General features: G+C 64.1%; 1 protein-coding gene across 4 annotated transcripts; it reads left to right on the top strand.

Annotated features, from left to right (window-relative positions):
• Nucleotides 1-25,392, top strand: PWWP2B (PWWP domain containing 2B). 4 transcript variants are annotated; one of them, XR_003611816.2, is made up of 4 exons: nt 1-132; nt 9,060-10,366; nt 14,168-14,282; nt 24,774-25,392. XR_003611816.2 is itself a non-coding variant. In XM_028119996.2 (3 exons), the coding sequence occupies exons 1-3, from the start codon at nt 8-10 to the stop codon at nt 24,785-24,787; spliced, it is 1,446 nt and encodes a 481-aa protein (XP_027975797.2). In that variant the 5' UTR covers nt 1-7; the 3' UTR covers nt 24,788-25,392. The 4 variants fall into 4 exon arrangements, 3 of the variants coding, with proteins under 3 accessions (XP_027975797.2, XP_027975798.2, XP_027975795.2); XM_028119996.2 differs by lacking the exon at nt 14,168-14,282; XM_028119997.2 differs by lacking the exon at nt 24,774-25,392 and having other exon boundaries at nt 14,168-14,810.

The raw sequence follows: 25,392 nt of genomic DNA, 5'->3' as shown, positions 1-25,392 counted from the left end.
CGGGAGCATGGAGCCGCGGGCCGGCTGCCGGCTGCCGGTGCGGGTGGAGCAGGTCGTCAACGGCGCGCTGCTGGTCACCGTGAGCTGCGGCGAGCGCAGCTTCGCCGGGATCCTGCTGGACTGCACGAAAAAGTGAGCGGGGGTGGGGGCGCGGGCCCCGGGGCGCCACGAATCTCCCGGGACGCCCCCACCCCCACCGCGCCGGCGGGCCCAGGGCGCGGACCGGCTCCAGGGCGGGGGCGGCGCGGCGCCGGCGCCCGCTTTCGGTTTCCTGAGTCCGGGCTCCGGGGCGCGCGAGTGCGGCCGCCACTCGGGGGGCCAAAGTGGCTCTCAAAGTCGTCGCGACTTGCCGGGCGGGAGCGGCGGTGGGCGCCGAGGGGAGCCGGGCGCTGGGCGCACAGCCCGTGTCCCCGCGCCGCCGCCGCGTGCCGCCGGCTCCCCGAACTCCGCACGTCTGCCATAATTAACGCACTTTTCTTTGTTCAGACGCACTGTTGAATTCGGCTGTTTTCAGAATTGTCATCGGTTGGGGGGTGGCGGGGGAGTGGGTTCAGATGAGCGCTGGACTTGCCCTGCCAGTCACTCACGAGTGGGGGTGCCCTGCCTAATGTCCTGGGGCCCCCCCAGGCTCCTAGGAGCCCCTCGGGGCTCTGGGTTGCTGGCAAGCAGTTGTGTCCAGCCATGGGATTCAAAAGCAGTGTTTGGTGGTGGTGGGTGGGGGAGACCCTGGCAGTGTAGGAGTGAAAACAGACAGGTGGAGGTGCTGGGCAGGGGGGTGGTGGCGGGTGCCCTGCTTTCTCGGGTGGAAGGGGGTCCCTGGGCAGGCCTGGGGGCACATCACCCTGAGACGCACCTGTGCGCCCGCTGCAGGGACCCAGCAGCAGGAAGAGTCTCCTGGATACAGTGTCACATGGTCGTGAGCTGTCTCACAGATAAATGATTAGGCATTAATCAGGCACTGATGTCTTAGTGCTCCTGCTGGGCCTTATCTGGAGGCTGCAAGCAATAAATGGCTCCCCTTGCAGAGGCCCAACTTTTTCCCTCCGTGGGGCCCAGATTTTGTGGCAGTCGCCTGGACGTGGTAGGAAGACCATCACTCTTCAACAGTTAACCTGCTGCTATTCTCTCTCCATTAGATGGGCCAGAAACCATTTATGCACAAGTCATGTGATTTAACATATGGCCTCCCGGGTGACTGTCGCCCCACTCCGCCCTGGAGACCACGGAGGGTGCTTGGCGGGACCAAGGGGTGGGGCTGGGGTTGGGGGGGTGCTGCAGCAAAGCCACCTGGAAGCTGCCAAGCCTGTGCCCTGCGGTGGCCAAGGTATCCTGCCACTGAAGGCCACTACTTCCTCCCTCTGGCGGGATGGCCCCCTGGGGCCTGCTCCTGCTCCTGGGTCTGTGCAGGGCTGTGCCTGGCCCGGCCTTTCCTCCTTGGTGAGGGGCATTGCAGCATAGGATCCCTCCTCCGTTTTCTGGGCTCCCCAACTCAGGACAGGGGAGGCTGTGGGCCCCTCTGACTTGTGGGGGGAATGTCTGTGGAGGAGGCAGCCTGGCCTCCCTTTCTGTCTGCCTCCACCCCCTGCCCCCCCCCCCCCCCCCCCGCCCAGGCTGGGGCTAACCTGGCTTGGAGATCAGCACTCCCCTCGTGGAAGGGAGCCGGTCAGGCTGGGCTCCCCAGCATGGGAACTGGCAGCCGTAGACTCGTGGGCGTTAGCCCTGCCAGGGCCACGTTGAGCTGTAACCGGAGCCACCCACAGAACCCGGGCCTCGGTGGGTGCAGCTCTGCTCCTCACGGGCTCCTGCTGCACTCCCAGCACCTCCAACCCGCCACGGCTCGGTCCCAAACCTGCCCCGGCCCACCCTCACCCCCCCCCTTTGCCTACCGCTCTGCCTTCACCCTGTCTTCTGTTCTGGGCCCACAGTGTTAAGAGTTCAGCGCTCCTGTTTACAGCCCGTTCATCAGGTGGGGTCCACTGGCAGCTTATAATCTGGCCTGGGTGTTCTGGGCAGTGGGTGTCTGGTCTTGAGCTGCAGGGTCCATAGCCTTCCCAAGGCCAGTTTCTCCTCCGTGCCTGCCTCCCTTCATCTGTGACAGTGGTGGGGCTGGTCCCTCGGTGGGGTCCCCATTCTGGGTGTGGGCCCTGCCTAGCCGGGCCCAGCAGCTGGGAGCCCCGATTGGGAGCTTTCGGGTCCCAGCACAGTGGGGTTGTGCAGACTGTGTTTAGGGCAGCCCGGCTGCAGCTGTTGGTGTGCCCATGGTGTGCCGCCAGGCACGTGCCGGGAACTGTCATTTAGCAGCGGCTTCCAGAGCTGGTGCGCAGACCTGGAGGACGGGAAGCCCCGTGTGGGGGTAAATCATTGCCCACGTCTCCTGCAGGGACAGAGCCGTCCCAGGGGAGGGGCCCTTCGCGCAGGTCCCATTCTCTCTCCTGGAGCAGGGCCCAGCAAGCAGGGTGACTCACTGGGTCTTTGGGAGGCGGTATCCCCTCCCTTGGCACCCTGGGAGATGGGTTCCCTTCCCCAAATGTTTGCAGAGGAGAAGAGCTCCCCGAGGCCTCCAAGGTCTCAGCAAGTATGTGGCACTGCCAGGCCAGGGTGCCAGGCTCCTCCCCCCCCGAGTCTTGAACCTGCTGCCAAGCTGCTTTGTGATCTGAGGGAATACCCTCAGCTGCTTGGTGCCCACCCTCATGCATCCTCCTGCGTTCATCGACTCCCCACTGGGTACCTGGGCTGAGTGCCAGGCACCCCGCTCGCCACGATCCTTCCCGTCTCCCTACAAGGCCGTGATTCTTTCTGGTGTAGTAAGGATACCGATGGCCCAGGCCTGCCTTGACCCCACAGGCTCAGACTGGGGTGCAGGGTGGGTGTGGGCATTGTTTTGTGGGTGGTTTGGGGGTGCACCTCTGGTTGAGGACCCCCAAGTGGGGTGGCCCTGTCTGAGGCATGGCCCAAGGACAGCAGAAGCCCGGAGTGGTGAAGGAAGATCTCATGGACAGCAGGAGCGAGGACCAGCTGCCCATCAGGTCTGACAAACCCCGAGGCCCCCGGCCTTCATCTCTGAGCTGGTGTTTTTCAAACTTCCCCAGTTGTGAGTCATCCAGGGTGCGATTACCATACAAGACTTCTGGGCCTTTGTGACCCACACCCCATCCTGCGAGGTTGGGACTCCAGCTTCTGTAGCCAGCCAGTCAGGAACCGCAGCAGGCCTGTCCCTGGGCAGGAGAGCACCCTCGTTCCACCTGGGGTGCACTCCTACTGGTCACCGGTCCCGGGGTGTGTCGCTGGACAAATAAGGACGGACACCTGTTCCAGGTCCTACTGGGCATACCCTCCCTGTCCTCAGGGACCCAGAGGGCCTGAGAGCAGGGTGCCCAGTGTAGCATAGGGTGGCGTGACCCCCAGCAGGCAGACCGCTGCCTCACAGGGGACCTGGCCAGTGAGGAGGTGAAGAGGGGGTGTGGACTGGGGGTAGCCACCAGATGGTGTAGAGAGGGATGTAGTCAGCTGCTGTGGTGGCTAAACCTTTGAGTCCAGGCCTCGGGGGGCCAGATGTGCTAGCCTGGCCCCGTGGCTGGCCCCAGAGACCCTGGGTCTACCATGGGGGAGGGGTGTCCTCCCATGTGTGGCCCTGGACAAGGGACCATGCTGGTGTCCAGGCTGTGACTTCCCCGGCCAACTTGTTTTCCCCAACTCCCTGAGCAGAGGTGGGCCTGGAGGCCCGGCGAGGCTGCACTCCCCGGCCTCCCTTTCCCACGTGAACTTGCTCCTGCCCGTCCCTCGGTGCTGCCGGCCGGGGGCGGGGGCGGGGGGGGGGACTGCGATATATTTTCTAAACCAACATGTAGGACGCGGGGAGCCCGGCCACAGAGTGGACCTTGCCGTCTGGACTCAGGTCCGCCCTGGGGCCGCAGGCTCCTGGCTATATGGTGCTCCCTGCAGGCAACTGAGATGGACCCCTGGGCTGTTTCTGGTCCGGAAGCCACGTTTCTTCACCTCTTTACTGGACACCAGGGTTGCCTCTCCCCGTGGGAGGATGAGGAAGGGAGGTCCGGAGCAAACGTGGACCCAGCTGGGGTCAGAGGCTGCTGTCGGGTTCCATAGCCACTTGGGTCCCGAGTCTGCAGAGCGGGGAGGCCGCGGGGGCGGCCGGGAGCTCTGGCAGGCGGCTGGGCCGGCTCCTCCTGGCCGCGGGCCAGCTCAGGCCTGGCTGCTCTGGGGGTTTGCTGAGCTGGTTGCATGGGTGAGACCTCAGGGGGGCGGGGGAGCTGAGGCCGGCCGCGGGTCTCCTGCCAAGGACTGCAGGCTAGGCTGCTTCTCTCTCCTGTGTCCGTGCAAATGGCCCTGCGTTCGTCTCGGCAGAGTGGGGACCTTCCGGGGAAGAACTACTTTGCTTTTGGGTCTGACCCCCATTAGAGTCTCCTGGGCTCTCAGTGTCCCCAGCCTTTCCTCGGAGCTGAGGCTATTTGATCCTCCCCCAGCTCCCAAGGACTCTGTGCTGAGCTTTGTTTCCGGGTCCCCCAGTTTCCTGCACGGAGACCTTGGCCAGCCTGGCAGCCCAGTCCCCAGGGCCCCTCCCCACACAGCTCTCTGTCCTTGGGGAGGGAACCAGCGGGGACCCTCAGCAGCACGGAGGGCAGGACGGTGGGGGGCGGTGCCTGGGCCCCTGGCCTGGGGCCTGGCAGGCTGTCTCCCCCAAGGCCCTGCGGTATCACCTGCAGGGCACTGCGGGGCTGGCCGGGGCCTCCATCCCCAGGCACGAGCCAGTGTCAGCGCAGCCTGGCCTCACTGCGGGGCTGGGCCCTGTGGGCGAAACGCAGGGTGGTGCCACGCCTTATGCCCTGGAGTCCAGCTGAGGTTGCCCCACTGGGGCAGGGTGCTGCCATCCTTGCCAGGGGGAGTGGCTGGTGCTATCTGCCTGCCTGGACGGGGGTTCAGACCCCGACCGTCCCCGGGCTTCCCTCCGCCCCCCATCCGTAAGCAGGGGACGGCTGCGCTGTGTGTGTCCTGGGGCTGTCTGGAGGGTTCTGGCGCTGAAGCCCGCAGTCCGGGGAGGGAGCCAGCCCCTAGCTGCTGTTTACCCACCAGGGTTGTGGGCGTGGCCCGGGTAGGGCGTGGCCTGCACAGGGCCCGCCCTGGGAAGGAAGTGTGGCGGCTGTGTGCTGGCCAGAGTCACGGGGCCAGCCACCGGGTCCTCAGCAGGGTGCCACCCCCCGGGGGGGGGGTTGCAGCTGACCTCTGGAAGCCCCCCGGCACCCCGCCCAGGGCAGGAGCCCCCCCGTAGGCCGAGGGCGCCTGCATGCTAGGGCAGGGACACGCCTGCTCTCCAGGCTCCCAGTACTCTGTGAAGCCAAGGCCAGTGTCCAGTTTGACCTACCAGGGCAGGGAGGGGTCACTGCCTGACCGGCCTGTGCCCAGGGGCCATGCCTTAGAGCTGTGGCTCAGGTCAGGGCCTGGATCTCTGTCCCAAACATGCAGGGACTCCCTGAGGGGGGTGTGCGCCATAAACCTGGGGCAAAAACCTCCCTGGACCCTGGCTTTGGGGCCTTCGGGGATAGGGGGACTTTCCACCCCCCACCCCCCCGCCCCCTCGCCCCAGCCTGCCTTGTAGGGGGAGAGGACTTTAGAACCCCCAGGGTGGGCTGGCTCCTGCAGAGGAGGGTCTGGGGGGGATGAAGGTTTGTTTGGGTGGAGGGTGATGGGAAAGGGGCTACCCAGGGGTTGTGCTTTTGGGGTGCCCTGGGCCCCAGCCTGGCAGGAGGGGGTCTGCACCGGCACAGACTTGGGGGCAGGGGGCAGGGCAGTCTCATGAGCAGGGTGACCACAAAGAAGCCTGGGGGGGTGGGGATGCAGATGAAGGGGAGGGTATGAGTGAACCCCCCGTTCATGGTCTGAGTGCCTGCAAAAGTGGGCAGGAAGTAGGCTTTGGGGGGCCTTGGGAACAGCCCTCCAGGTCTAGGCATGTGGATCCTGCCTGCCGTGTGGACCCCTCCTCGTCTGTGGGACCCCTGTGGTCTATAGACCTGCCGACAGGGTGTCCTCTTAGAGGTCCCGCAGCCTGCCCTGTGGCCCTTGTCTCGCGCTCACGGGGTGGCAGTTGGGGTGCTCTGTGCCTCAGCCTTAGCTGGGGTACCCACTCAGTGTAGGGGCCGGTGTGCCATCCAGGTGCGGCCTGCGGGGCCGAGGCTGTCCCTTGAGGGGCTCCTTGGGGGCCTCTTGCACTGCGGGTCTTCTGGATGTCAGCCTCTGGCAGAGCACCCCTGCTGCCCGGGGTGGGGACCCCCTGGCCTCCCCTCTCTCCTTGCTAACACCCCCTGCATCGAAGGCCCCTTCGTGGGGTGCTATGGGTTACATGGAGGGAATCCTGAAACCCCTCACAGCAAGGGGCAGTGAACATGCTGGCCCAGGAGCTCAGGGTGAGTGAATGCGTGTGTGTGCGTGCATGCACACACGCATGTGCCTTCATGTGAGCACATGAGTTTAGCGCTCAGAGTTCTTAGCTGCTTTTGGAGCCTGGCGAAAGAACCAGGGGCTGACTTCGGTGTGGGGTCCAGTCCTGGCTCTGATGCCCGGGGACTCGGGGTGACGTTTGCTGACACACCTGCCTGTCACGACCGCGGGTGGGGGTGCGGGCAGCTTTGGGCAGGGGCTTATGTCCCACACCTGGACTCCGACAGTTTCCATAGCGGGCCGCACAGCACCAGTTTTGGGCCTGGCGTCCGTGCAGCGTCTGTCCCAGCAGCTCAGGAAGACCGCCAGGGTAGCCCGGACACCAGCAAGCGTGGCTCTGCGCCGGTAAATCCTGACTTAGAAAACTGGTGCTGGCTGCTGGGGCCGTGGGGTCTGTGAGGGCATGACCCCGGGAACCCCCTTTCCCACCCCTGGTCCCCAAGAGTCTGAGCCCGTCCTAGTGTGGACATCCTGCAGTGCTGGATTCCCGCAATGGCTGAGGTGCAGGAAGCTGTGTGCACACACGGTCAGCACCTGTGTAGGGAGAGGACTCTGCTGCCGCTGGGTCAGCCAGGACGCGGGGCCTGGGGCTGCAGGGGTGGCAGCACAAGACGTCCCATGGGGACTCCTGGTCGTCCCAGGCCACGGGGCAGGTGAAGAGCCACATGCCCAGAGGAGGATGGGGAGGGGGTGGTGGGGCTCATCAGCCACCAGGGCACAATCCCACTGGGGAGGGAGCTGGGTGGTCGCTCTCCCCGGCTGGCCCTACTGCTCCCCCCACTTCCCCCTCCCTCATGGCCACAGGTTACAGGTCAGCACTTTGGCGCAGGCTGCCTGGGCCAGGTGGCCATGGACCTGTGTTTGCTGGACTCTGGTCATGAAGAGAAGACGTGAGCCCCTCGTCCCCCGCCCCCGCCCCACCCACGAAGACTTTAGATTCGGGGCATGGCCACAGGTAGATGAGAACCTGATGGGAAGGAGGAAAACCACAGTTTTCAGGCTTTTACCATGAACTTGAATTAAACAAAAACGGGGCAGTGTTTGCACGCAGACCTGCCGCCATGTTTATTAGTTCATCAACCTCGTGACCCTGAAGACCATGGGGAGGCGATGCCCTCTGTCCCGTCTGTGCCCGGCTCCCGGCCCTGGAACTCGGGGGCTGTGTGTGGGGCAGTGATGTCGCGGATGGTCGGCCCTTCTTAGCTTGCCTGGATGTTTCTGGAGAGCAGCAAATGGGGAAACCATTTGGAAATTGAAACAGTGGAAGTGTCCATCTGTCATTTCTACTCTGGTCAGATTCGAAATAGGGAGTTAGGACAGAAGTGTCGTGTTCTAAGCCTTGTTTCCTGCAACTTGGTGGAAGTCTGCTTTTGTGCTTAAAAAAATAACAGCTTTTAGCTGAAGTGGTCTTGCGAGATTATATCACATTTGTTGAAAAGTCATGCATGCTCACCACTGGAGAAAGGTGTGGAGTATTGGGCTTGTTTTTCACCGTTTGGATGTTTTCCTGCTGCACCGTGGGTCGCTGGTCAATTAGATGCAGCGACATCCACAGCACAGGGCCTTGGGGATGGCCCTCCTCTCTGGAAGGCTCTCTGCCCGCTGACTTTCATCAACAACCCCCCCCCCCCCAGGTGCACAAGACACCCCCCCCCCACAAGGTGCCCAGAGGTCTGCACAGAGGAGGCTGCATGGTCCAGCACTTCCCGGGGAGAGAGCAGGCCTCTAGCTGGGCAGGTCCCAGCTGGGGGGCCCTGTGGGAGCCACCCTACCCTTGGCCTTGGCTGTGGGGTTTTCATGGGAGGGAGGTGGGTCTCCTGCCCTCTCTCGTCCCCTTCCCATGGGTCACATGGCCTTGTTGATGCTGCTTGGCCCACTCCCCTCCTGGAGCTGGAGGTCCTGAGGGAAGGGCCTGGGGGTGCCAGGCAGGAGGGGTGGTCCTTTGAGGTTGCGATGGGCAGGGGTGGTGTGGATGTCGCCTTCACCTGCGGGCAGTGAAGACCGTTGGGACCGACTCAGCATTTAGGAGGGAGTGGGCTCTGGTTTCTTGGCTGACGCCTGTCCTCTTTCCATGACCGCCATGGCAGCCCCCACCCCCGGACACCCTCGCACACGGCAGGCACCTGGGCCCGTGGGTAGCATGTTCAGGGTCTTCCCTCAGGAGGGAAGGAAGTGGGTGGACAAGGCCGGTGACCCGGGGCCACTGGCCACAGAGCAGCGCCCCCACAGGCCCAGTCAGGCCATGTCACAGCACCCCAGACTCCCCAGACCCTGTTCTCAGGCTTGCAGGGCCCCCACGCCTACACCGGGTCTTGGAAGGCCTCTAGCTGCGAGCCCACATGCACTGAGATATGGACATTGGTGCCTGACAGACCCGAGAGGTGGCCTCCATGCTGGTCCCCAGGCTTCATAGAGCACAAGCCTTCCCCTGGGATGTCCCACATGGGGGACACATGGAGGGGTTTGCCCCTGTTTAGAGCCTGGAGGCACCTGCAGATGCTCCGGGCACATGCCAGCACCCAGATCCCGCCGGGCCCCTGGGGGTGGGGACTGGGTGCAGCAGTGTCCTCACGGTCCTGACTTGTCCCCTTCTGTCTCCCCGCTGCCAGGTCCGGCCTCTTCGGCCTGCCCCTGTCGACTCCACTGCCCCAGCCCGAGGACCCCCCTGTCAACGGCTGCCACGGCCCGGCCCCCACGGAGCAGGACGGAGAGGCAATGCAGCTGGGGACGGGCCCTCCGCCGCCTCCCTGCGGGGAACAGCCACCGGAGACCTCAGACCCCAAGCCGCCCCCACCCCTTGTGCCACCGTTCCCGCCGTATTTTGAAGGCGCTCCCTTCCCTCCCCCGCTCTGGCTGAGAAGCACCTACCGGCAGTGGGTACCACAGCCGCCACCCCGGACCATCAAGAGGACCCGCCGACGCCTGTCCCGTAACCGTGACCCGGGCCGGCTTGCCCTGAGCCCCATCCGCCTGCGGCCGCGCCAAGTACTCTGTGAGAAGTGCAAGAGCACTCTGAGCCCCCCCGAGGCCAGCCCCGGCCCCCCAGCTGCCCCTCGGCCCCGCCGGAGGGTGGGCAGCGGCCCCGGCCCCGACAGGGAGCCCCGTAAGCTCGAGGACCCTGATGGCGGAGGGGACGCGGCAGCCACCAGCACGAGGAGGAGCAAGAGGGAAAGGCAGGCGGAGGACAAGGCCCGCGTCCCCCGGAGCCCGGCCATCAAGATCTCCTACAGCACGCCGCAGGGCAAAGGCGAGGTGGTGGAGATCCCCTCCCGCGTGCACGGGTCCCTGGAGCCCTTCTGCCCCTCCCAGGCCCTGCACGGGGGCAGCCAGGACCCTGGTGGGCCCTCCGCCTCTATCCCCAAGCTGAAGCTGACGCGTCCCGGGCCCCCTGGCACCAACCTGCCGCCCCCCAAGATCCGCTTGAAGCCCCACCCCCGGGGGGCGGGGGAGCGGGAGCCCGTCTACAAGGCCGAGCTGGTGGAGGCGCTCAATGGCCACGGGCGAGGCCCCCGGGCCCACGCACCCGCTCTGCTCGGCCACGGCTCTGCCGGCGGTGGGCTGGTGGACTCTTCTGGAAGCTCCGGCGAGGAGGATGAGGACTTCAAACGGTGTCCCCCGGGTCCGCACGGGCAAGAGAGCCTGGCTCTCCTCGCCACCTGCCCCAGGCGGGGGACCGAGCGCGCGAGCGAGTCGGTGTGGAGCAGCGACAGCCTGGACGAGTCCAAGTCATCCAGCTCGGAAGTCACATCCCCAGACACGGGTGACCTGTCGTCAGGCGACGGCACGTCCGCGCAGCCCTCGTCCAAGGACGCGAGGCAGACGGTCCCGCCGCTCACAGTCCGGCTGCACACACAGAGCGTCTCCAAGTGCGTTACTGAGGACGGGAGGACGGTGGCCGTAGGGGACATCGTGTGGGGTAAGATTCACGGTTTCCCTTGGTGGCCAGCGCGTGTGCTTGACCTCAGTCTTAGCCAGAAGGAGGACGGGGAGCCCTCTTGGCAAGAAGCCAAAGTCTCGTGGTTTGGTTCTCCGACTACGTCGTTCTTGTCTACTTCAAAACTCTCCCCTTTCTCTGAGTTTTTCAAGCTGAGATTTAACCGTAAGAAGAAGGGGGTGTACCGCAAGGCTATCACGGAGGCTGCGAACGCCGCGGAGCACGTGGCCCCGGAAATAAGGGAGCTCTTAACCCAGTTTGAGACCTAACTCAGGCGGCCAGGTGCGTGTGCGCCGGGGCTGGGGTCTGGCGGCCCTCTGGCCATGTCCAGCGCCTGGCCGTTTGGAGAATGGTCCTGCCCGCGGCTAGTGTCACTCAGCGTCGCGGGTCACCGGAGCAAGCCTTTCAAAGTAGCGGCACATCCGAGGCCTGTGCCCAGAACAGGCCCCGTTTGTGTTGCTGTGAAGGATCTGCTTACCCTTTTATCTGCCTTCCCACCCTGAGGAAGGAGCAGGTTTAAAAGATGGCGGTCTGGACCGAGGGGTGGGGTGGGGGCTTCCTCAGGGGCCGGGCGCTCTGAGAGGACTCAGCCTCCCCTCTCCCTGGACTGGAGCCGTGGCCCCTCTCCCTCCTGTCCCCAGGTGGGTCCTGACTCAGGAAGAAGGAAGGGCACTGAGCTGCGGGCCCTCAGACGCCACTCCGGTGGCCCTCGCCCCCCACCCTTCCGGCCGGCCCGGCGCCAGTGTGGGTCCTTCCTGGGCCTGTGGTGGCCAGGTGCTCTGGGTTCCCGGGGGTCGCTCTGGGCTCTGTTCCCGGGCCGACCTCTTGCCCTCCGACGGCCTTCCAGGAGAACTTTGTAGGATCTTCAGCGACGGGCCTTAGGAGGGTCCTCCTTGGGTGTCTGTGGTCACCATGTGGGGGTGTCAGGAAGCGACCGAGGGAGCGACCGAGGGACAGACCCTGCCTGCCGTGAGCGTCCCCTGGGCCCCGGCACAGGGAGGTGCTGGGCATGGTCTCATCGGACAGCTGCCACCAGCTCTCGGACCTGTGCACTGGGGGGTGTCCAGCGGGTCACTGGCCCTAGTGGGGACCTCCCGGAGCCAGCTCCCCTCCGTGGCCTCCCCCCTGGGAGGAGGTGGGTCCTGTGCAGGCGGCCTGGGCTGGACCAGAGGGTGTGTGGTGGGGTCCCTCTGTGGAGGTCAGGCCGTGGCTGTCTTCCTGACCCCGTGGAAACAGAGGTGCGGGGAGGTGGGGCTGTGCCCAGAGCTGTGGTCCTCCATCCTAGCTGGACCTCTGCCTTGGTTTCTGTGACCTTCAGCTGACCTTGCCCGGTCTGGTCCACCTGCCCATCCCCCTGTCTGGCACCACAGTCCCCAGCTCGCGCCCTCAGGCCTTAGCAGGGCTGGCAGATATGTGCTTGGGAAGGGGTTTGTGGGGCACCTGGCGTGACCCCCTCTCACTGCTGTGCCACGTGGATTGGGGGACCCAGGATTGAGAAAGCAATGACGATGAGGGGGGCACCCGGGCAGGGTCGCAGGCGGGGCTCTGGGAGCCTTGCCCCCACCCTTTCCCCCGCTGCGTCCCGTGTCAGTCCCCGTCACATGCCCTGAATGACTCCCAGGGGTCCAGACACAAACCTGTCCTTTCCGGAACCAGGCACAGCTCCTGTGAGCTCTGGCTCTTCATGTTGGGGCGCGGGCATGGCACCAGCCTGTTGGCATCGAGCCAGCGAGGGTCTCAAGTTGGGGGCGCCCTGTGGGGCGGGTGGCTGGCTCCCCAGAGCGGAGAGGTCTGGGGAGTGGTCAGACGCGTCTCCCTGCTCCGGGCACGGCCTGGGGGCCTGGGGACCCTCTGTGGGGTCCTGCCCACATCTGTGTGCCCTCTGCCGTCCCCAACCCAGGCTCGCCGCCCACCAGGCCCCTCCTGCCTTTGGCCTGGTTGTGGGTCAGTGTGGAGCCTAGGCACCTCTCCCACTTGGCCCTTTCCCGTGAACTGTGGGCCCGTGTCAGCGAGGACGTGGTGAGCAGTCAGTCCTCAAGAGTGACCTTCGGATCCCTGGTCACAGTGGGCGCTTACTAGGGACTGTGAGCCCACCCGGTGCCCAGGGGGGCCTGGGGGACAGGGAGCCCCCCACCCCTGGAGAATGTTGGCCAGCTTGTTCCGGGCTGGCTGTGTTTACCGGGAAGCAGAGGGAAGAATCTGGCCAGACAGGTTTCGCTGCTGCAGGGGCTGTGCCCACAGACTGGCCTCTCCTCCCTCCCTCCCTCCCTCCTCTGGCTCTCTCTCTCTCCCTCTCCCTCTCCCTCTCTCTCTCTGTCTCTGTGTGTGTCTCAGTCTCTTTCTCTGGCCTCTGGGCAGCACCCATGCTTCCCCAGCAGTGCGTGGAGCTCTGGGAGCATAGGATGCTGGATCTTTTTAGCACCAAAGCCCAAAGTGGTTTTGCCTGATTGGCTTTTGAGTTTTGTGTTTTGAGGTTGGAAGACTGTGCTCTGAGGGCCACACCAGCTGGTGTTTAATAGGCTGGCGCTGGTGAGCGGGGCTCTCCTGGTGGACAAGTTTGCTTTCACGTGTCCGTGATGCTGTTTGGGGGCCAGGCCCTTGGCCTGCTCCTTGAAGGGGAAACTGGGAACTGCCTTCTGTGGGGACGGTGGGCTTCTCTGGGCAAGCCCAGGGCCGCAGGGTCTGGTGCAGGGGGCTGCCCCGCACAGCGTGTGTGCTATGCTGATGGGGGTTGTCTGGCCGCCAGTACCTGGGCCCCCTGGGAGGAGGGCTGCGTGGGCCTGGAGCTCGGGCAGGGAGACCAGTTGGGGAAGCTTGTACTTTAGGCCGCGTCCAGCCCAGCGGGCGCTGCTAGCGGGCCCCAAGGACATGGGGGGTGTCTGCAGTGCCCCCCGCGCCAGTCAGGGGGAATCCCAGCCGACCCCGCGGGGTCAGGGCCCTCCCAGGGCCTCCGTGCCCAGCATCTTGTCCCGAGAGATTCCTCTGCCCGCCTTGCAGGGTGGCTGGAGGCTCAGCTGACTGGGGTGCCCACAGGGACGTTCTGGAGAAGTGCCAAGCCGGCCTGGGACATGGTGGCCAGGGCAGCGGTGAGAGGGCACAGTGGCCCTTGGCAGGGACTGCCCCCAGAGCACCGGTCCAGCCTGGGGGGACGTGGGCCTCCTCCTGAGGAAGGCCCTGACCTCCAGGGACAGACACAGGGCCGCCCGGCACTGGCCTGGCTGGTCGCTTGCTGCTCTGGCCCCAGCAGCCCGGCAACTCGGACCTCATTGTCCCTGTCTGTCTCCGAGCGACGGCCCTGCCTCCAGGGCTGGGTGGTGAGTGAGGGGGCCCCGGGACGCCTGGTAGTGACCTGTCGGCAGCCGCCTGTGGAGGTGGCCACTATGCCCTCTCTGGCTCCGTGGGGGCTCTTTTCACAGGGGCTCCTCCCGTGCCCCCCCCCACAGGCTGTCAGGGCCCCCCAGGGAGGGCAGGTGGGAGGGTCACAGGCTGCACTCCTGGGGTGGGGACGGGCTCACGCTCCTGGCTGGATGGGTGGGCATCCTCCTCCGACTTGGACCTTGAGGGGCTCGGCTGGTCAGAGGGCCTCATCTTGCAGGCGGGGCAGGGACGGTCAAGAGCGTGGGGCCAGTCCCCCACCCTGAAAGGTGATGGCGACTCCTGAGGGTGGCTGCCCACCCCCAGTGGGCCGAGAGCTCCACTAGATGGGGGACGGAGGGGGCACAGTGTCACTGCGGCCTCACCCTGTGAATCACAGCCCCCAAATTTGTGCATAATCACACACAGGAACGTGCTGAGAAGGGACGAGGGCCCCCCAGCGAGCATCTGGCGAGGAAGCTGACCTGGACTGGGGATCCGGGAAGGCTTCCTGGAAGAGGTGACATATGGCTGAGCGCGAACGGTGAGCTAATCGTGAGCTAATAGGCTGGGGGGTGAGTGTCCTAGGCAGAAGGAGGGCGCGAGCCCGAGGCCTGTGGCAGGAGGAAGCCTGCACGTTCCAGGGTGGGGGAGGAGGCAGACGGGCACGGTGATGCTGAGGCCCAGAAGGCGGCCTTGGCCTGAGAGCAAAGGACACCATGGGGGCCGTTAGGCAGAGGGGTGAATGGCCCCGTTTGGGCTGAAAAGACCTCAGGTGGGGTCAGGGGGTGAGGAATGGCAGGAGGACAGAAGCTGAGGCCAGGGTGGGGAGCCGATGGAGGGCAAAGGGCAGAGTGAGGAGCAGGAGCCTGAGAACTGGGGACCACTGGGGACCAGGTGGCCCCTGCTGGCTGGGGCCTGAGTGCCTGAGTCTTGGCTGGGAGATGACTTGGGCCCAGTACTCAGGAGCGTTGGGGCTGGGGTCATGGAGCTGGGGAACGATCTAGGCCCCACAGAGCAGCCGCTAGGGCGGAGGAAGCTGCAGAGGAGAGAGGCAGGGGGGCCACGGACTCAAGGGGGCAGCGGGCGCTCACGGATGGGAGGGGCCAGCAGGGTGTGCGGGGACAGAGCCGTTACTGACGGTCATGGGGAGCACGCCCCGAGGGGCCCAGTGTCCTGGGAGCCCCGACAGCACCGCCTATGGGCCTCTGGAGCCTGGGGCCCCTCCTGGGCAGAGCCGGGGGGTGGGCGGGCTGTTGGTGGTGCTCTGCTGTGGCGCGGCCCGGGGTGGGGGGCAGCAGGGTCCCCGGGGCCCGTCCCAGCCTTTCGGGCCAGTGGGAAGTTCACAGGCTCCGTGTGAGCGGGAAGGGCCCCAGGGCTGTTGTCCAGCCTCCTGTGGAACCGAAGACCCCAGCACTTCCCTTCCTGCCTCAGTGGCCGGGGTGTTGGAGGGCAGGAGCTTTTTGGGGTCACACAGCCATCCCCCTCGTGGTGCCGGGGGGGGTGGGCAACTCCAGGACTGGACTTCATGCCTCACTGAGCATCACTGAGCGTCCTTGGGGCTAGCCTCATCCCACGTATTAGCTTCCTGTGGCCGCTGTACCCCCACACTGGCCGCTCGGAAGAACAAGACTTTATTCTCATGGTTCTGGAGGCCCGACCCCAAATGCAAGGTGTCAGCAGGACTGTGCTCCCTCCGGAGGCTTCCAGGAGAGGATCCTTCCAGCTCCCGGGGGCTCCCAGAGTCCCTGGGCTTGTGACGGCATCACTCCAACCTCTGCCTCTGTGGTCACATGGCCTCTCCTCCTCCTCAGTGTCCCGCAGGGACCCGAGGACGGCCGCGGGGTAACCCAGCGTGGCCTCATCCCAGCATCCTAGTGTAATCACACCTGCAACAACTTTCCCACTGAAGGGGACGGTCCCCCAGTCCCCGGGATTGGGACCTGAAGTCTGTGGGGCCCCGTTCACCCACGGCCTCCTCCTGTCTGGCCAGCAGTTGGGTAAGGGGCCTGCATGTCCATCCTGCTCAGGCCCACCAGCTGCTTCTTCCACGGGCGAGCTGGGCTCAGGGAGGGGTCCAGTGGAGCCTGCGGGGGTTGTGCGGTGATGGACGGACTCGTTCCAGAGGGATCCGCTGTCCTGCCCGGGAGGCGGTGCATGTGGGCGGTGGGTACTGGCAGCTCCGCGGGCCACTTTGCGCTTCAGCTCCATGGTGCTCATTTCTCCCGGGTTACGGAGCTCCTGCAGGAGAGCCAGCCCAATCCCGCTCACGGAGCTGCTGGGCCTGGCCTCACGCCTGCCTGGCGGCGTCGCCCCCACGGAGGCTGGAAGCTTGTGGGGCGCTTGCTGGTGGGGCTGGGGTGGAGGCTGGCTCTGCGGTCTCACTTTCCTTGTGGGTTCTCCCTTTTGGAACAAGGTCCTTGAGCTGCATGCCCCAAACTGGCTTTTCTCTTTTCCAACCCTAAATAAAAAGGTACTTCCACTTCTGAAGATGGGTTTCTCAGTGGACTCAGTGGACTCTCGCTTTCAGAGAACTCAGGTCCTCGGTGAAGGTTGTAATTATTTTGTTCCCAAAGGAAAGCGAAGGCCTATAATCCTGAGCCTGCTGTGGGAAGTCAGGCCCCATCCCGCCTCCCGGCTGCCAGCACCGCCCCTGCCGCCTCCTCCGGGCAGGGCCCTGCGTGCCTGGGAGGGCCAGGGGGCCAGGTGGGGTGCAGGGGGAGGCGAGGCAGGGGCAGCGGCTACGCAGTTCCCCAGGAGACTCACGGGGTATTTGCAGCGGCTCTTCCGGGCACCAGGTGCCTGGGGTGAGGGGACTTCTCCTGGTGGGGGGCGGGGGAGGGGGGGCGTCCAGGCAGGTGCCCTTCCCCCTGGTGAGATGCCTGGCCTGGCAGAAGAGCCCTGTTTGCCCTGATTTTCATGGCTTCCGTGTCCCCCCAGCTCCAAATACTCGTCCCTGGCCCCACCCCACCTCTGTACCCCTGGCCCGAACCCAAACCCAGAGGCCCAGAGCACTTGGGGAAGGACCCGCACTGCACCCCCATGGAGGGGACCTGCAGGCGGCCCCCCTTCTTCAGCACTGCTACCCTGTCCGTTGCTTAGCCATCCCGCAGGGACACTGGTCACCCCGTAACGTAGGTGCAGTCTTGCAGGACAAAGGCAGGACCACTCGCCAGAGTGACCAGTGAGCTCTGTCCTGGGCGTATGCATGTCACACAAGCTCGTGACTCCCTTCCATCCATGCAAATACTACGGTTTTGGGTGTTCGTTCTGTCCTGTCCCTGGCGGGTAGCTCACCAGCACCCGTGTCGTCTCTGGCAACGGCTGTGCTTTGTGCCTGACGGGATTCTGGCTCGCGGTGGGCATTTCCCGTCTGGACCTGGGGTCGGCCCGCCCCCAGGGGGTCCTGGGTCCTCTCCGGAGACAGCTGTTGGCCACCCCTCCTGCCATGAGGGGCCCCAAGCTTCCCCGCTGTTTCCCGGCTGTTTCTAGCCTTTGCCAGTGACAGGTTTGGGAATAAGAAGAGAGATCGTGACTTTGTGACTGATTTTTCTCATTCGGAATTTTTACTTCTTTAACTTTTATATTTGCATTTCTTTTCTCTTACGCTGAAAATCTTGGTTCTTCGTGAAACTCACGTCATTAGAGTTGACCTCTGAACAACATGTGTTTGACCTTCGCGGGTCCACTTGTAGGCGGGTTTTTTTGAGAAATACACCGCAGTATTGTGAATGTGTAAGAGCAAATTTTTCTCTCCCTTCCAGTTTTCTTAATAACGTTTCCTTTCGTCTAGCTGACTTCTTTGTAAGACTAGAGCGTGTCATATGCACAACATACAACATACGTGTTCAGTGGCTGTGTTGTCGGTGAGGCTCTGGTCCACAGCAGGCTGTTGGTAGTTACATTTGGGGGGAGTCAGAGTTATACGTGGAGTTTTGAGCGTACGGGTGGCCACACCCTAATCCCCATTGTTATTCAAGGGTCAACTGTGTGAACTTTCCGTGTAAACGTTAGCGTGTGTATTGTATGTGGAATATTAAATGTACATATGCCGTGTGTTTGACATGTAATGTTCCAGCCACCTAATCTCTGTGGAATGTGTCGCATGTCATCATGTCAAAACGACAGCACCGCAGTGTCACCCGTGGGCGATTAGGGGGGACACTGCAAGGTTTCCTTGTGGATCATCTTGTCCCTGGGGTCTGGCCCTGCACGGGCTGGGGGCTCTGATTCCCCTTCCAAAGTCATCCAGACAAATCCTTTCTCTGTGGTTGTTGTGAGCTCAAAACACAGGGTCATTGATTTCAGTCTACTTTCCACGTCTACATATTCCTGTCTTTGTACATTTTGGTGTGTATTTCGTAGTTCTGTGCACATTTCTGAGGGTCCCACGTCAAATCGATGCGACCAGGCCCATTTGGAGCACCCCACAGGGGCTCAGCGTTGGCTCGGGGGTGGTTGGTTCTCCTACATTTGCGACATAAGCAGACACATACGTGAAGCCCCCTCTCCCCGCTTAGGCTTGAGCGGCATCCATAGTCCCCCATGCCTAGCTTTCTCTCTGCCCCACACCGAGAAGATGCTGGTGGCCACGTGCAGAGGCCACAGGCAAGGACCACGTCCTCATCCCGGCAGAGCGCATGGGCACACCGCAGCCTGTTCCTCAGCATCCTTACCGACTGCGGGCTGTCCACGCTTTCCTCAGACAAGGCAGGCTATGTGCTGGGGGTGGGAGCAGGTCTCCAAGCAGGAAGGTGCTTGTGTCCTACGGGCCTTGGGGGACCTGGGACTCCGACCCGACCCAGTGGTGGGGCTGCAGGCTCCAGGGCAGGGAGGCCCCCAAGAACCCAGGTTTTCCCTGGGTCCTGGCTCGTGGCACTGGGTGGCAAAGCCACAGTGCCTGCCTCACTCCACACCTGCTGGCTGCTGTCTCTTCCTCAAGGTCATGGCTTTGTGTCCCCTCCTTGGGGAGGCTCTCCCAGAGCTCCCCGTGCACAGCTTCGCTCACCCCACACCCTGTTCTGTGTGCCGTCTCCCCGTCAGGTAAGTTCCTGTGAGTTCAGACTCTGGCAGCAGGGGCCTGTGACCCCAGAGGATGGGCCGTGGCACCCCAGATGGGGACACTGGTTCATGGGAGGCATGGAGCCAGGGTTCACTCCCAGGCCAGGCTCTGCACTGTGTGTCCAGCATGCCAGGGGCTGCTGGGCGGCCCTGCCTTGGCCTTGGAGATGAGAGCCAGTTGCCTGCTGTGTCCCCGCACCCTCAGCACGGGGGCCAGGGGAGATGCTCCCCAGCTATGGCTGGAAGGGTAACTGGAGGGGGAGGCAGCCTGGGAAGAGGGTCTGGGGCAGATAGGCAGGTTGGCATCTCCCTGAGGCACCTCTGGACTATGAACCCTGAGCTGGAGGCTCCCACATCCACGTGGACAGGTCACGTGGATCACAGGCCCTCCCGGGGCCCCTCCCCGCATGGAGGGGGAGCACTGGCTGGGAGCCGGGCGCCTGGGCCTCTGGACCACAAGGTGTGGGCCGCATGTCAACCTTCTGGATATCCTGGGGAAACCTGACTCCCAACAGCAATCTTCCCGTTCCGCATTTCGGAGGAGTTGGCATTTCCAATGCGGCCATTCCTGGGACTCGTCCACTTCCGGTGGGCGTGACTGACCCTGATTCTGAAGGCCTCCTGCCGGCATCTCTGAACTTCCCAAGGGTGACAGGGCTGCACCCCCGTTTCCTAGGCCTGGGGACTCCCACGCCTGGGCCAGGGTCTGCAGTGCGGCATGGGTGTATGTGGCTACAGGAACCGTGGGGACCAAACAGGTGGCATAGGGCCTGGTCCTGCAGAACGGGGTGCTCAGTCCATGGCCGAGGCCATGCTGGTCTAAGCAGGGTTGAGGGTGTGGCCGTGCTTGGCCAAGTGGCAGAGTGCCTGTGTGTGTGGCCCCTGGAAGGCCACATGCTGTGGGGCTCTTGGGGCTGGGCATGAGGTCACAGGTCCAGGATGTGAGCATGGGTGGCCTGTGTGTGTGGCAGACACTTACGAGGGGCGGGGTCTTGTGTGTTGGGCATCTGCGTGGCTCCTGGGGGCCCTGCATGTATTCTGTGTCTGAGGATGGCCATCAGTGATGCGCGGTGAGCAGCTGTGGGCCTTCGCCTTGTTGCGGGATGTGCGGGGGTTCCTGCTCCCCACGGGCTGCTGTACCCGTGCCGCCGGCTGCGGTTCGGCAAACAGGCCTTAAGTGCAGAGAGCCGCAGGTCTGGTCGCCCGTCATGGGGCCTGAGCACTGGCCACTCGCGACATGCTTCCCGCCCGATGCCCTCGCGGTCCAGGCCCTCCTGGTCACCGCCGTCTTCCCCGCAAGCTCCAACGGAGGACCCGGTCCCTGGGGCGACAGTGTCTCAGACGGGCAGCACAGCCTCAGCCGACCTCGACTGGGGGGCCCGCGGTGGTGACCTTGGGGCCCTGTGGGGGACACAGCTCCTGTGTGCTCCGCTGGGGCCCTGAGGGGCAGACGGGTAGGGGGCTGTCCGAGTGCTTGCGTGGTGGATGCAGGAGCCAGCGCCCTGCCCAGGGACACCAGGGAAGCCTGTCCTCCCTGGAGCAGGTGGGCAGCCTGCTGGGCCGTTGGGCTGGTTCCCGGCCAGTAGGGCGTCTCCCTGCCCAGGAAGTCCCGGGAAAAATGAGCTTTTCTCGGCGCGGTGGCCGGAACCTGTGTGGTGACCTCACTTTTGCCATTGTTTCCAAGTTGGGGGGGGGCGGTAGGAGGGACAGCAGGGGGGGCTGGGCTGCTCTGGGACGGGGCGTCCGGGCCAGCAGGGGCGGGAGGAAAGAAGCCTATGCTGAGGGGTTTCCTGGCTGGGGTGACAGCAGAGCAGGGGACCCGCCCGGCCGTCTCCAGATTTCTAGGAACACCTGCTCTTCTCATGGAGGCCCGGCCAAGCCGGAGGGCTTCCAGGAGCCAGTGTCCCTGAGGCAGACACCAAGTGGCGACCAGCCCTCCTCAGGTCGCTCGAATCCCGTGTTTGGAACGAGGCAGGCGGCTGAGGGATGTGTACGGATGGCTCCAAAGGTCGGTCGCGGAGCAGGGCGTGAGCAGTTTTAATGATCTCCGGGGGCCGAGTGGCGCGAAGCGTGCTTGCCTTTGAGGGGAGCCCCCGAAACACTCAATGGAAAGGGGCGGCCGCTGGATTCTGGGTGGCGCTGAGCCTCTGCCCCCCAGCAGCGCCCCCTGTGATGGGCTGTGACCTCCCCAGACCCCGACACCCCTCCTCACTCCCCTCCTCACTGCTCCTCCCCTGCACTCAGCTCCCCGTGACTGTGGAGGGGTTGTGGAGGTGGGGCTGCCCGACCCCAGCTGCGCCTCTCCCGGAACGGGAACAGTCTGGGGGGCCCAGCTGCGCCCCCGCAGGGAGAGGTGAAGTGTTGGCGGGAACGGGATGGGTTTGTGTGCCCGGCTATGATCTGGTGCGTGTTTCTCGGGAAGGGATTGCTCCTCCAGTCGCTGGGAGTCTGCCATCCTCAGCAGTGCGGGGCCAGAGTTGGGGCGGGTGTGGGGAGGAGGGGCGGGGGCTCCATCCAGCCCCCGTCCAGTCCACGCACAGTGGCTATCTCCCTCACCCAGCTTCCCTGAGGCTCCCCCAGCAGAGCGTACCCAGCAACAGCGGGTCACGTTCTTCTGGGGGACACTTCCTCGGGGACCCTGAGTCAGGGCCTCTGCCTGGCCAGGGAAGGGACTGCGCCCCAGGTCAGGGCAGAAACCTCTACCCGCTGAGCGTATGTTGCTCAGGTCTTGTCCCTCACGGGCCAGGGGACGGTAGAGCCGGTCTGGACACAGCCAGCCTTCCCTGCAGGGTATGTGGTTGGGGCCAGGGTGGGTGGTCAGGCCTGGACTTGGGGCGGACTGTTCCCAGCAGAGGCACCTGTCACCTGGGAGCCCCTCATTCCTGGTGCTCAGCCTGCTGTCCAGCCACGCTGCGGGGGTGGGGGGTGGTTCCACGACCACGGAGGCCTAGGGCCTGATGGGGTCCCCTTCTCAGGCCTCTGAAAGACCGGGCTGCCCCTTGGGGACACCTCGATTCCAGACATCTGTCCTCCAGGACGGAGGGAAGGACTCTGTGTTTGGAGCTGCCCAGTCTGTGGTGCTTTGTTCTGGCCTCCCTGGGCTGTGGGTTTGCAGTCTGGCCCCAAAGCTGGTTGAGTGATCTTGGGCAGGGTCTGGAGCCCCTCTGAGCCTCAGCCCCTTGGGGTGATGGCACCCCTGGGGTTGTTGTCAAAATAGAAGTAACCCAGCGAAGCTGCTCCCTGTCCGCTCCCCACCAGACCACCAGGGCCGTGGTCATCACTGTCCTCTCTCTGTGCCCACTGCCCCTCCTGCCCCCCTAGGGCCTGCTGCTCCCACCCCCTGAGACCCCGGGGCAGGGCGAGTGTGGCTTGCTGCAGCCGCTGAGGGGGCCTTTCCGGCTCATTGGAGTCCTGGCCATTTTGGACAGAGGAGGACAGGCTGTCCCTCCTTCCCCCTCCCAGCCAGACCACTCACGGGTGGGCTGCTTGCTCTCAGGCCTCTGCCCTGAGGTCTTTCCTGGGCCCCCAGGAACCTGACAGTGGGTCCGGGCCTGGGAGGGCAGTGTGCCCCCGCCTCGGTGACACTGCAGTGCAGGGCCATCCACCATGTCAGCCCTGTCCCATGACCAGCAGCCCTCCGTGGGCAGGTCAGTGCCTTGCCCCCTCCACCCAGCCTCATCCCCGGGCTGCTTTGGGCCCCAGGTCCTCCCAGCCACCTGCTTGTACCACCTTGTCTCCCTCCAGGCCAGCCCCCTGGGCAGGTGTGGCGGGCACCAGGCTGGCCCGGGGACCTGACCCCTGCTGCACTGGGGCAGTGAGGGGGGAGCCCAGTGTTGGTGGAGGAGCGGCGGGGGCGGGGGGGAAACGTGGGTTTCTCTGTCTCTGGGGGTTTTATCCTGCGTAAATGGAAGAAGGTTCTGATTCTCAGTTCCCACGAGAGTAAGGTGTTCCTGAACGTAATTTCTTTTCATTTAAGTTTTATTTGTACCGGTGTTATGTATGTTCAAATTGTAAAGGCCCACTGGTGACAGAAAGTGTGTAATGAGAGAATTCATCTCCATAGTCCGAAATGGTGCACTTTCCTGCTGTTTCTTATTCCATGATTTTTCAATCGAGGCGCCGCTCGCGGACATTTTTTCTGTAGAAAATGAAGACGGAGCAACTGTAGAAGTCCCCCTCCCCCCGGCCCCCGGGCACGCACACAAGCACCAGGTGGGGCTGAATCGAGACTCGGTGTGGACGTGGGAATTCACAGCGCGTCCACACAGATCAGCAGGACTGCGTTTCTGGTCTGCTCGGCTCTGTTCTCTGGGAATTGAATTTGCCTCATTTTTTGGCTGCCTAGTTTTTATATTCTTACCATTTATTTGTCCCCAGCTCAGGGACATCAAATCTCCCAGTGCTTTCAGACATGCGTGTGATCGCTGTGTGAACAAACTTCTCCCAAACACACCGGCTTCAGAGGTTGCGGGCGCCGCGTTTCTTCCAATTCTGCGGGGTCCTGGCCACACCGGGGCGCCGGGCCACGGACTCCTCTGCTGTGGCCACTGCCGCGTGGCGCCCCACCCTCGGACTGCGCATGGCTGTGCGCGTCTGCCTCTCTCTGTTTCTCTGTCTCTGTCTCTCTCTCTCAGGCGCACCCAGGGCCCCTCCGGGTGGCAGTCTGCGCTTCCTCCCGGCACACGGTGGTCTCAACCACTGGGACCTAGTCGTGGTCTCCTGGGGGCTGAGCCAGGACGGGCTCGTTGTCGCTTCTGCTTCTTTTTTTTTAAGATTTTATTTATTTGAGACAGAATGAGAGAGAGAGAGAGAGCACGCACATGAGAGGGGGGAGGGTCAGAGGGAGAAGCAGGCTCCTTGTCGAGCAGGGAGCCCGATGCGGGACTCGATCCCGGGACTCCAGGACATGACCTGAGCCGAAGACAGTCGCTTAACCACCTGAGCCACCCAGGTGCCCCCGTCACTTCTGCTTCTTGTGGTGGCCTCAGGGCGCCCTGGGTGGGGGGACACCACACCTTCTGGTGGGAAGAGCCACAGGATGTGGCCAGTGGCGCTCTGTGGCGCCCCCTTTCCTGGAGCCACTGTCTGGCCGGACGGGCCTCTGGCTGCCCTCCCCCGCCGGGAGCCTCCTGTGACCCAGTGACCCCACAGACCTGCATGTCCCCGTCCACCCCTGACTAATGGGCAAGCGGGGATTGTGGCAGAGAACGCTCCCCTCTAGGCTGCTGGCCTCAGGCGGGCTCCCCTCCTGCAGGCTTGGCTGCTGTCTGGTGTCGAGACATGGCCTGAGGTGTCCATGTGCCCCTGCGGCCAGGGCCGCCTGCTCAGGGACGGCCCTCTGGGGACCTGGGTGGTCACATGGGAGGTGGGGACACGTTGAGAAGCAGGGCTGAAGCTTGACTTCCCACCAACCTAGGGAAGGTTTTTTATTTGAGGGTCTGCCCCCCGACCCCAGAGGGTTCCCCCAAACCCTTCTGGAGGGCGTGTCTCTCCAGAAGGTGTCAGTCACATACCCTGACGGTAGCACGTCGGGGTTCCTGAAGCTGTGAGCCCCAGGGCCATGTGCACAGCCATTAGCTTCCCCAGCCCCCCAGGCCATGAGCAGCCGGAAGGATCTAGAACAGTCGGCCTCCTCTCAGAACCCCTGTGTGCTTCACGGGGAGCCCCGTGGTCTGGGCTTCCAGTTAGTCAAGGGTCCTGCACCTTTTTCTGGGAAATTCAGGGTCCCTGGGAGGTGGGATGGACACGGGTGTGCAGGGTCGGGGGACCCCGCCCGGGAGGCACAGCGGGCACCAGGGAGGTGGGACTCCTGGGGCGGTGAGGGCCACTGGGAGCTGGGGGTCCTTGGGGACCCCTGGCGAGGCAGAGCCTGAGAAACACGGCTCAAAGACCCGCAGTGGGTGCTCTGACCCGGTGCTTGGACCCCCAGCACCTAACCCGGACGTAACCTCTTTCCCGTTCTGCTTCCGTCAAGGTCATCGACGATGAGAGCACGGCTGTTCTGGAGCTTCCGACTTTGGGGGTGCCCTCCACGTCCCCCATTCCGTCTGAGGGACCCCGCATGCCTTCTGGCCAGCTGTGTGCAGAACATGCCCGGCCCGGGGGGGGCCGCCTGCTCGTGGTTCCGCAGAGAGGAGGTGTGTCCAGCCCGGAGGACAGCGCCCCCATGAGCACAGCGGTTCCTCTCCGCTGAATGTATTTATTCCCCTCACTCAGACTTCAGTTCTTCTGGTTTGTGAAATTCCAGGAGCCCAGCCTCACGCCGCTGCCGCCGACTCGTCTGCACCCGCGGGGGCGCCACGGAATGGGGGCGGGGTGCCCCACGTCGGGCGTCCAGGGCCAGGCCCAGCACGGGGTCTCTGTGCACTTGAGAACCGGGGACCCTGCCTACCCCACGTCCCTCCCAAAGCCGGGGTCCTGCCAGGTGCCCAGCACCTGCCCTCAGGGGCCGCCGTGCCCCCCACACTGCTGGGCGGCTCCCTAGGCTGTGGGCCTGGGGCAGGCGCCGCTCTGGGAACGTTCAGACTTCCACAGGAAGGCAACCTGGCCCTGTGTTTGTAAGAGCGGACTCCTCTCTCCTTTCTGTCACTTTA

Source organism: Eumetopias jubatus, unplaced genomic scaffold, assembly GCF_037043125.1.
Source record: "Eumetopias jubatus isolate StellerSeaLion01/CBP00866 unplaced genomic scaffold, mEumJub1_p1.0 scaffold_17, whole genome shotgun sequence".
Taxonomy (NCBI): Eukaryota; Metazoa; Chordata; class Mammalia; order Carnivora; family Otariidae; genus Eumetopias; species Eumetopias jubatus.
Note: the sequence above shows the minus strand (reverse complement) of the source record. Positions and strands in the feature narration are given on the sequence as shown.

Bases quoted from the DNA above. Each gene is read 5' to 3' on its own strand.
- PWWP2B (XM_028119994.2), top strand. From the start codon at position 8: ATGGAGCCGCGGGCCGGCTGCCGGCTGCCGGTGCGGGTGGAGCAGGTC. The intron at 133-9,059 runs GTGAGCGGGGGT...CCCCGCTGCCAG, and splicing joins CTGCTGGACTGCACGAAAAA to GTCCGGCCTCTTCGGCCTGC.